Source organism: Sapajus apella, unplaced genomic scaffold (assembly GCF_009761245.1).
Source record: "Sapajus apella isolate SASKATOON/1434 unplaced genomic scaffold, GSC_monkey_1.0 scaffold2, whole genome shotgun sequence".
In the NCBI taxonomy this organism is placed as follows: Eukaryota; Metazoa; Chordata; class Mammalia; order Primates; family Cebidae; genus Sapajus; species Sapajus apella.
The window spans coordinates 24,038,855-24,050,241 of record NW_022436942.1 but is presented as its reverse complement, the minus strand read 5'-3'; the positions used below and the strand labels follow the sequence as shown (position 1 = coordinate 24,050,241).

Sequence of the window (11,387 nt, the reverse complement as noted above, 5' to 3'; positions counted from 1 at the left end):
CACTTCTTCCTTCTTAGTATGGCTAATTCACCATCCTTCGCATCTCTGCTGGGACATGACATCCTTCAGAAAGCATTTATTGCTGCCCCAAGTCTGGGCTAGGCATCTTGTCTGTGTAGTACAGCATGAGTTCTACTCTTAATACAGTGCTTGGCACATTGAGTCAAGTGCCTGTGCACTTGTCCATCTATCAGACAAGACTGTAAGCTCTTCGAGGGTCGGGATTGAATTGTGTCCATTATCATTTTCCCAGCATCATGCCTGGTATGTGGTAGGCACTTATCAAATGTTTGTTGGATGAATATATGAAAGATGAGAGGCAGGAAGTGGGCTGTATGGAGGGGATGGCTGGAGGTGGGAGTCTATGGGCAGATCACACAGGGCTTGCATGCCGTGTTAAGGAGCTTGGGCTATTTCTAGAAGGCAGTGGGGAGCTACTGAGGGATATGAGCTGGGGAACCACAGTCAGTTTTTTATGTGAGAAAGGCCTAACAGCTTCATGATGAATGAGTTGGATGGAGACAAGAGTGGGGACAGAAAGACCAGGAAGGACCTATCAGGGTCCTGGAGGAACAGAGGTTGAGTGAGACCTGGGGAACAATAGGGCTCACTTTGGTCAGGGGAAGGTGCCTCTGAGCACAAGGCTACTCCCGGTGGTGGGGGGAAGTAGGCAGTGGGCTGGCTGACACTTGTTTTTGGAGCCCTTTGCTACTTCTCCTATGCCCTGCAGAACTATGAGCCCCTCCAGGGAAGGGTCTGGGCCCTCTTTCCTCGGTGCCTCCCCCGTGCCCAGGACACCAGTCTCTGTCCCTCCTCAGCTGGGCAGGCTGTGATCTGGTGGAGTCTAGGAGGCAGCTACCCCAACCCCAGTGTGACCCAGAAGGAGAGGCCAGAGTCCCTGTGAAGTGAGCTTGGCAAGTTTATTGAAAACCCAGAAACACAAAGAGCAGTACACACAGGCACCCCACCCCACCTGGCCCCCAGGCCTCCTTGGAGCTTGCAGACACAACCCTGCAGCGGACAGGGCTGGGCCTCACACCATGAGCAGGGGCAGGAGTACGGGGAGCGTTGCAGAGCCCGCCTCTCTGCCTGCACCCCACCTTGTGGACTCACATGCCGGAGTTATACCAACAACCCAGGAAGAGAAACAGCAGGACAGAAGGCACTGGAAGAGGAGCCACCTCGGGGCTTAGGGAGCCTGGGGCCACCAAGGACTGGGATCCTCTGAATCAATCAGAGAGAGAAGGAAAGAACCTTCTCCTGCCAGGGAAAGGAAGAGGAAGGAAGTGAAGGATGTGGACTTAAGGATGCCTGCAGTGCAGACAGTCAGCTCCGTTTTCCAAATTAACCATAGTCACAGGTGGTGAGGGCACTGGATTGATTGTTGTTACTGCAGTGAATGAGCCATTTCTCCATGCTGTTGCTGACAGAGAGAGGAGTGACCCAAAGGAAAGAAATTGGGAGTCAGGGAGAAGTCAGCTTGGCTGGAACTGCCAATGGAGCATCTACACGGTGAAAAATCCTCGGAGGGGACATGGGGCCAGGTAGAACAGCGGAGGGAGAGCTGAGGGGTGGCTTCCTGGCAGGAAGGGGAGCTGGAGACCCTCAGGCCCAGAGCCCACACACCCTGGGGGCAGAAGCAGGAGCCGTGGAGCTGGTTCTTCTCTGGGCAGCGGGTCTGGGGCTGGGCTCTCAGTACTTGGTCCTGCGGGAGGTGGTGGTGGACACCAAGCGGACACTGGAGCTGCGGCTGCCACTGCAGCTGCTGAAGCCCTGCTCTGCGGGCAGGGGGCAGGGGACACTGAGGGCACAGGGCTCACCAACGAGCACGGAGCCACTCCTGGTGCCAGTGCTCAGCAGGTTCCCAGCGGCCGGGGAGACCCGGGCCCCCCCCCAGGCTCGGGCCACAGGAAGTCAGGACTCCGCTGGTGGCACGGACGCTGCTGCTGGTTGAGAAGGTGACCCCGCCACGGCAGAGTGTAGAGCCGGCAACCAAAGGCTCAGAGCCGCACACCAGGCCGCCCCGGGAGCTGCTGACAGCTGTGGAGGAAGAAAGCTTCAGGGAGGCTGCCGACACCGGGGCCCAGTTCTCCACCTCCATGCTACCCCTGCTTTGCCCCGCCCTGTAATCCCAGCACTTGGGAGGCCGAAGTGGGTGGATCACTTGAGGTCAGGAGATCGAGACCATCCTGGCCAACGTGGTGAAACCCCATCTCTACTAAAATTACAAAAATTAGCTGAGCATGATGGCGCGTGCCTGTAATCCCAGCTACTCAGGAGGCTGAGGCAGGAGAATCGCTTGAACCAAGGGTTTGGAGGTGGCAGTAAGCTGAGATCATGTCACTGCACTCCAGCCTGGCAACAGAACAAGACTCTGTCTCAAAGAAACAAACAAAAAAATCAAACATCCAGATTAAAATTACAAATGCAGCCCATTCCCCAGATGTCTGCATACATCCATAGGTTGGCTGTCATTTATATATGGCAAAAGTCCAGTAGGGTTGTGAGCTGGATTATCGAGATAGCTAGAGCAGTAGCTTCCATAAAGCCATGGCAGGCCTTTCCTCTTCCAATTGTATTATGCCCCTTGGTGGTCCCCTAGCCCAGCACACGGAAACTCCCTCCAACGCTAGTCCCTGTCACCTCTCTCCTGACCGACCGGTGGCTCTGCTCTGTAGCCCTCTGTTCTCCCCTGGACATACCTCCATGACCCAGGACTCGAATCCAACTAAACCTTGCTAACCCAGCCCTCTCCGTGGAGAGACACACTCTTTTCTGCCCTTTTGTCATCCCCAGAATCCGTCCTGCCAACCACAATGTTCACTCAAGCTTGACCTCCTGCAGAAAGCCATTGCCTATGGCTTCCTCTACCCATCCACCGCCTCCATGGGAGTGGGGAGGGACACTCTTCTCCGAGTACATGTAGCTCTGACTGTCTGACCCACCCGGTTTAGCACTCGGTTCCACCATATGCCAGTGTTCATTTGTGCTTTTGGAGTCAGAAATCTGGGTTTGAATTCTGGTTTGCTTTGTGAGTTCTGGTAAATCATGCATTTTCTCTGGGTGGGTGAAACAGGGATGCCAATATCTGCTCTTCTCTCTGGGATCCTTCTAGGGTTAGGTTGATGGTGGCTAGGACTCATCTTCTCAAGAAGATTCTATTTCTAGAGAGCAGGGGCTGGGTCTGCCTTGCGAGTGCCCCCAGCATCCCGTGTCCGGCACACTGCCCTGCATCTTTGGGTACAGCCTATGCTTCGGCTGCAGCAGCAGGGAGACTTCCATTAGGCCTTGCTGCGTTTCCTGCCGTCAGGGGATGACAGCCTCCCCTGGCAGAGGTCTTCCCACTCCTTGTAAGTCCCCTAGATGGTTTCCTTGAAGGACAAGTCCGCGCAAAGCAAAAGGACTAACTGTCCTCCACTATGGAGGCCTTGCAAACCTTTGCGAATGTTTTGCTCTGCGGAAGGCAGGCTCTGGGGAGATCTCGGACCTCAGCTGAGGAGGTGCTCCCAGTCCAGGGCCAGATGGTCCCAGCTCCCCTGACTGTCGTGACCAGACTGGCCATCTCAGAAGGCCCCTGACCCCAGTGTGGACTGAGTTTAAAGGAAGTTTGAAGAGGTGACAAGTGTGTGAAGAGACAAAAAAAAGTTTCTTACATATGTTTACTGGTCCAACACCTTCACAGAGCCTGGAAAGCGAAAGAAACCAGTCATTTCACATGCACTGTTTCCTGAAAACCTATTTGCCATGAAAGGCTTTCTTGTCTGAGTAGACCTGTGGACCAGTGGTCCTCACCCCTGATTATACACACATCTGGGGAGCATTGAAAAACGACACGTTCTAGACCCTACCCCAAAACCATTAAATTAAAATATTTAAAGAAATGTATCAGTAGTAATTTTAGCAAACTAACCAGCCAAGCAGAACTCCCAATGATTCTGGTACAGCTTGTCTAGACTTGCATTTGAGAGTCACAGATCTAGAGCGTTCTTCCAATTCCCTGACAAGGGCAATGCAACTAACGTTTGCAGAGAAGGTATCGTCACCTCTAGAGACTGCATATTTCCTCAGTTCTTCACTGTCCCCTCCTCTCACTTAGCCCTTCTAGATGCCCAAGTCTCTGACTCCACTCTCTTGCCGAACTGAGAGCACTCACCGGCTCTCCTCGCCCTCCAGCAGGTGCCTGTATGTAGCGATCTCGATGTCCAGGGCCAGCTTGACGTTCATCAGCTCCTGGTACTCACGCAGCTGCCGTGCCATGTCCTGCTTGGCCTGCTGCAAGGCACACTCCAGATCTGCCAGCTTGCATTTGGCGTCATTGAGGGTCGCCTCACCCTGCTGCTCTGCCTCGGCCACTGCAGTCTCCAATTTGGCACGCTGCAGGGAAGGCAGTTTGCAGGGGGGCTTTGGCAGTGCCAGGCATCCCCAGGTTGGGTCAGAAATAGTGTCCCTCTTATTAGGAACATAGCCTGGGGCCAAGGCAGGGATGGACCCCCTGGTGGCTGCTTTCCCAGGCATCAGATATCCTGTAGTTTGATGTCACTATGGGGTGGGGCATTGCTTTTCTTGCTTCCATCTCCACTGACTTTGCCACTTCTGATTTCAGCTGCCCCAGAGCTATGGCATCTAGATGGTAAACTTATTCTTTCTGCACGACCTTTCAGGCTGGGTCTGCCCTAGCCCTTTCCTTCTATGTGGGAAGCTTTCCTTCCCTTCCACAATCTTCTCCCCCAGGAAGCCTTCCTGTACTGATGCCTCCATTCCTCTGTTTCTGGGTCTTGATGGTCTTCCTCACCTCATTAGACTTGGGGGTTCCCGAAGCCTGAAGCCCTGCTTCTCCCTAATCTGAGGCTTTCCCTCCTTTCCTTTGCCCACCTGAGCCTTGGCGTGCTCAATCTCTGCCTTCAGCCGCTGGATCAGGCGGGTCAGTTCATTGATCTCGTTCCGTGTGTTGCGCAGGTTGTCACAGTGTTGGCCAGCTGTCACCTGCATCTCTTCATACTGGGGAGAGAAGATGGTATTTTGAGGGTTCAAAGGTCAGCTCAAGATCACAGCCCCCACTGAGTTGGGGGGCTGAGACCTCCCTGGGCCTGCTCTGTTGTATATGAGTGTTACCCCACAGAGCTGCCTACATCCCTTCCCCAGCCTCCACTGCCCACCTTGGTCTGGTACCAGGCCTCAGCATCAGCCCGGCTACGCCTGGCCACCTCCTCATACTGGGCCTTGACCTCAGCGATGATCCCATCAAGGTTCAGGTCACGGCTGTTGTCCATCTTCACAATGACGGATGTCTCTGAGATATGCGACTGCAGCAACCGGATTTCCTGTGTTGGAGGATTGGGGAGACAGATGTGCTCAGAGTCTCATTTAGTAGCTGGGACTCTGCCACAGGGTGCCCAGGAAGTGGAGTTCAGGGCAGAGAGCATCACTCATTGGTTCATAAAAGAGCAAGATCATCCAAACTGAGGATAAAGAAAAAGACATGTCTGAGAACCATCTCAGGCTAACTTTAGAACTCTCATGATGTACTTAGAGACATCCCTTTAACACACGACTTTGCTCAGTGAGCATTGAACCATGGGGACCTAAGAACATGATGGAAGAAAGTGGGATCCACTCTAGGGCTTAAACTTTTCTTAGATTATCCACAGAGTGGCTGTGCTGGTAACAGACCATTGAGATCTGACAATATTTTAGCACATGGTGGTCTAGGAATTCCTATATCCAAAGTCCTTAATAGAAGAACCAAGGGGCTTGGGACTGGCCTACAAAGAGAGTTTCAGAGGAGGTTTTCCTCACCTTTTTCGCTTAGAGCTAGCAATTCAGGTCTGGCTGGGTCTATACCACACTGGACAGATTGCTTATGAAGCAAAAGACAGCTGGTTTGGCTAATTAGGTCAAACACATTTTTTCTTACCTGTCCTGGAAAATCAATTTTTCAGTCTTCTGGTCAGTACACAGAAAGTGACGTTTTTAAGATCCTAGTCTTTAGATTGGCCAGTAAGGATTTGGATCATAGATGCAAGGAGTTTGACCTGCATCAGGCTGCTGAAAAGCCTGCTCACCTTCCCGTCCCCATTTGAAGATATATTGGCATATAGGGTGTACAGATTTGAGTGGGAGGAAAGATATATGATAGCAAATGTTTGAAAATATGCTAGCCTAGACTAAGCCCTCAGGGAGCCCAGGCGAAGCACGGATCCCCTTGGATGCCCTAGAGAAGATGAGCCCTTACCTCCATGTAAAGGGTTTTTAGAAAGTCAATTTCCTGAGTTAGGGTATCCACGTTGGCCTCAAGATCAGACTTTTGTATGAAAGCTGCATCCACATCCTGTATAAAAGAGAGAAGGATAAATGCTCATCTCCTGTGCACTGCTTCACCTTCCCACCTGGGTCTGGAGATGGATGCAAAGATGCAGCCACTTCCCACAGTTGGTTAAAGTTGCTGGGTATAAGCAAAGCTCAGTGATGTTTGCTCTTCTCCCTGTTACAATGTCAGCATCTCCCCAGGGGATGCTGGACATTTTCTGATGTTCAGTTAGAGACAAGGAAAATCTAGATAATCCAAGATACTTAGGTCATCCAAGATACCATTTTAGCACATGGTGGTCTAGGAATTCCTATATCCAAAGTCCTTAATAGAGGAACCAAGGGGCTTGGGGCTGGCCTGCAAAGAGAGTTCCAGAGGAGACTTCCACTTTCTTAACATAGGTTTGGGATCTGAAAACCTGGTCTATTGCTATGCTCCTCTGATAGAAATGACTTAGGATTGTTGTAATTGACTATAGAGCAAGCAGGACTGAGCTGAAAAAGATGCTGAACATGGGCACCTCTCCTTTCATGTGACGCAATTCTAAAGAATCTGAGGCTGAACCTGAACTTTGTAGGAAATTTCTTGTGATCTCTGGGGTTCCACTGTCTTGGTGTGAGTAGTCCCAGACGCCACAGGGATGTGTGGGCAGTTTCCTTGAGAGTCTTGGGAACATTTGCCAGTCCAGAGGAGAAGTTGGCCTGGCCTGTGGCTCCCCCTTACCTTCTTCAGAGCCACAAACTCATTCTCAGCGTTGGCCCGACATACCACCTCCTCTTCATACCTGGGATGACAAAAGTTAAGAGGGCAAGTTCTTACTCTGAACTGAGAGCCAGTTACTCCCAATTCCCCAGTGAACCTTTCGAGGCCTCTCAGTCCATGCAGGAGCATGGGATCCTGTTGCTATCTGCACGATATAACATCATCCCTTCTGTCGCATCTTCATGACTTTCATAAGCCAGTGCCTCTCAGTTTCTCCAAATCTCTTCCTCTTTCTTAATGTGGGTTTGGGATCTGAAACCCTGGTCTATTGCTACGTTCCTCTGATAGAAATGACTTAGGATTGTTGCGCTTGACTATGAGCAAGTAGGACCCAACTGAAAAAGATGCTGAACATGGGCACCTTTTTCCTCAGGAGGGCCTCCTCCTCTCTGTTCACATATCACTACCCACCACCCCTGTCCCCAGGCTTGATGCGGCGACCGCCATTCAACCCTGATCCTTCCAGCTGCTCTCATCTGAGCTTGGTGGTGGATTCTGGGGCCTGGGGCTAGCCCAGGCCTGTTGTTGGTCTGTATGGCTCAGATGTCACTCACTTCTTCTTGAAGCCCTCAACGACATCCTGCAGGTGGTTCCTCTCAGCCTGGAGCCGGGCCTGGTCACTGACCAGCGCCTCCAGCTGCCTCCGCAAGTTGGTGATGTAGCTCTCGAAGAGTGGCTCCAGATTGCTCCTGACACATTTCTGCTCTTGGAGGAAGCTCCACTTGGTCTCTAGGAGCTTATTCTGCTGCTCTAGGAACCGCACCTAAGCACACAGGGCACAGAAATGGCATTTGAAGTGCTTGAGAGGGTTCACACCTCAACCAAGTTCTTGAGATGGCCAGCTATGACTCTACCATGTGTCTACAGCGTTCTCTCCTCTACTGAGTTTCCTTCCTCCTCTAACTCAGCAGAATCTGGAAAGGCGGGTTGTAACTCCCTCCTTGTGCTCAGCTAGGCCTAGATACCAATACGGGGTTTTGAACCACAACACTTCAATACTATTCACTTATCTACCCTCTAAGAAAGGTGTGCACCGGTTCATCAGGAAGGTGGAAGGGTTGATTCTGTTTAAGCTGGGGTTTGCCTGTATCTGAAAACTGATGCCAGCCATCCCTGGCAGAGAATGAGGAGCAGAGTAAACTACATTTCGGGTGGGATATGGTACTAAGAGGTGGGAATTCTGATTGTAAGTCCTACCCAGCATCTCAGATAGTCCATTGGCTGAGCTGTGTAGAGCTGGAAGAGAACTTACAGACCCTTTACTCCAGCCCCTCATTTTAGAGAGGAAGAAACCAAAACTTACAGAGGTTCCCTTCCATTCTCAGATGCAGCCATTCCATCTCCACATAGACATGGTGAGTGGGATGTCAGTTCTTTTGGGTGATCCACATCGCTGTTCCCACTTACCTGCCTGGAGACCAGTGACTACCAGGGGTCACTCCCTACGGTTTCCCTGAATCTAGGCAACTTGGCTGAATTTTGATACCTCATCTGGGGGGTATGAATTCCTTTTTCTTTTTAATTACTCAACTCCATTCTCTACTTTTCTAAGCTTGGACAGATGAGGTCACTCAGCCTCAGAAACTATGAAAACTTCAAAAGGAACAAAAGGATCTCAAAGAATAAAACCTCTTAAACATGTATCAGCCAACACCTGGCTAAAGTCCCAATGTTTCCAGCCTGTATCAGAGACATTTCTAAGTGACCAGATGGAACACGTGTCCAGATGCCCTCAAGTTTGGCTGGAGGTTCCTCTGTCTTCCAGAAGATGTCATCACTGTCTGAGTCTGTCCTACCACACAGCATGGCCTCCGGTTTGTCCTTGCTCTGCAGCAGAGCATCCCGGAAGGCATACCGCAATGCCTTAGGTAGACACTTGAAAGATCTGGGGTCAGGGTCACTTCCCAGCACTTAGCCAGTTCTTTTTAAGGGAAAGAGCATTCTAGTGCATTTTGGCTGTAATATTCCTAGACCCTGAGATTCAGCTATCATAGGTACCTTGTCAATGAAGGAGGCAAACTTGTTGTTGAGGGTCTTGATTTGCTCCTTCTCGTCTTTCTTCACCCTCTGGGCATTGGGGTCAATCTCCAGGTTGAGGGGGGTCAGCAGGCTCTGGTTCACAGTCACTGCTGTGATGGATGGGGCTGCTGGGACTCCAACTCTGTAGCCAAAGCCAGGGCCACCAAAGCCATAGCCAATGCCACTGCCAGCTCCAAACCCCAGGCCAACACAGCTGCCAGCCCCGGGCCCCAGACCAACACCTCTCCCATCACCAAAACCCATCCCACAGCCAGCACCGAAGCCAACTCCACAGTGGACGGGCCGAGGGCCTACAGGTGCCATCCGGGGTGAGTACGATCCAAAGGTGATGACACTCTGACTACCAAAGCTGCCAAGGCCCCGGAAGCCAGGCCCACTCCTGCAGGAGACGGAGCTGGCCCGGAAACGGTTCAGGTTCTGCGGTGTCATTGCTGAGCAAGAGCTGAAGTTGCCCACCCGGTGAGCAGAGCTGATTCGGTAGGAGCGGCAAGACATGGCAGCTTCCTGGTTGGGAGCGAAAGAGCGAGCGTAGAACGGGTGAGCTGGAGCTGGGAGTCCCTCTGAGGTTAGTGGATCCCGTGGACCCCTTTTATGTGTGTGGTGATCTGAGGCTTGGCCCCATAAAAACGAGAAAAGCCATTTGCAGGCATTTATGAGCTTGGGTAGTTGGCAGAAACTCTTCATGCCTATAACCTCCTTGACGGTGAGTTAACTCAGACACACCTCGTCTCATCAGGATGAGGGCTGTACCAGCAAACCAATAAATATTAAAAACACATAAACGCATCAACATTATAGTCCTATTTTTCCCCGTAAGTCCACCACAATTGCCATTATGGGGACATTAATTTGGTTTGGTCATAAATGCAATAGGTTTTTTCACTGTAAGTGTGGCTAACCACCAGAAAGTTAGGATGGCGAGAGCTCCAGCAGGAGGCTCACAAAGGATGCATCCGTGAAGACATCGCCCTCTACAGGGGTCGGGGTGTGTGCAAAAGAGAGATGTGGTCTGCACATCTCCAAGTGGGAAGTGATATGGGGAAAATACAGCTTGTTGCATCTCTGTAGATCGATTAAATAACCAAAAAAAACTTCTGCCATGTTTTATCCAATATGGCTGTTTGTGCAAGAGTTGAATCTACAGTAAAGCTCATTTGGGCTAGTGTAGACACATCTGTGACTTGAGACACTCAGAGATATTCATTCATTCAACAGCTTTCGAGTGCCTACTATGTATCCAGCAGTGTGCTTGGTGCTTGGGGTACAGAGATTAAAAAGATAGTCTCTATCTTCATGGTAGTAGGGAACAATTTATCTTATTATTATTATTATTTTTTAAGTGACAGTCTATGTTGCCCAAGGCTGGTCTTGAACTCCTGGGCTCAAGTGATCTTCCTGCTTCCACCTCCCGAGTAGTGGGGACTGCAGGCGTGCACCACCATGCCCAGTAGGAGATTTACCTTGAGGACTTCCAGCAGTCAGCACTTTGTGGCATATTTGAGCCCAAAGCATTGGAAAGTTTACGTGTGGAAAGTTTACATGATTTTTCGCCCCCAAATATACCATAGGGCAGATTTATAGGCCTGTTCGCTTAGGTTCCTTGAATTATTGATGCATCTTTGGTTAGGATAGAGAGACACAATATGCATCTGGATAAAAAATGAAAAGTTCTTTCCAGCAAAAGATAACATCCAACAGCTGAGTATTATCGTTGTTATCAATATTGCATCTCTCTTAGGACCCTGAGCCAGGCTGGTGTTTGCCTTTTCTATTCTAGTGTGTCCTGTGCCCAGGGAAATGCATGTTTGACTGGATGCTTGAGATTCTTTGGGATGCTTGGAATTCTACTTGGAAGGGTATGTGTGCTTTTGACCAGAAGTATCCAGCTCATTTGTGCAGTATTTTCTTTTTCCAGCTATCATTTGTATGTCTAAGGGGGAAACGAAGCAGAAAAAAATAACAAGTGTGTACTTCTCGTCAAGACCACTGCCTCCATGTTAAATTCAATGGTCTGTCCTCAGCCCTCACTTCACTTGACTTAGCAGCAGCATTTCACGTAGCTGACCATGCCCGTTCTCTTGAAACACATTCTTCTTTCGATTTTGAGACACTTTAGTCTCTCGATTTCTTGCTACTCTTTTCAATCTTCTTAACCAGTTCCTTCTTATATCCCCAGCCTCTAGATGCTGCAGAGTCCCTGGGCTCAATCCTTGTGTGTCTATTCTCTTCTTTAGACTCGTTGCCTTGGTGATATTATACAGACTCGCAACTTTAAATA

At 50.4% G+C, this 11,387-nt stretch overlaps 1 protein-coding gene across 1 annotated transcript; it reads right to left on the bottom strand.

Annotated features, from left to right (window-relative positions):
- Positions 1-901: 901 nt before the first annotated feature.
- Positions 902-10,061, bottom strand: KRT84 (keratin 84). The gene is given in 10 exon segments (XM_032293276.1): positions 902-1,893; positions 1,895-2,040; positions 3,654-3,685; positions 4,154-4,374; positions 4,873-4,998; positions 5,157-5,321; positions 6,233-6,328; positions 7,031-7,091; positions 7,624-7,832; positions 9,068-10,061. Coding segments are annotated over 10 exon segments (1,983 nt in total). The 5' UTR covers positions 9,794-10,061; the 3' UTR covers positions 902-1,692.
- Between the last annotated feature and the right edge of the window lie 1,326 nt (positions 10,062-11,387).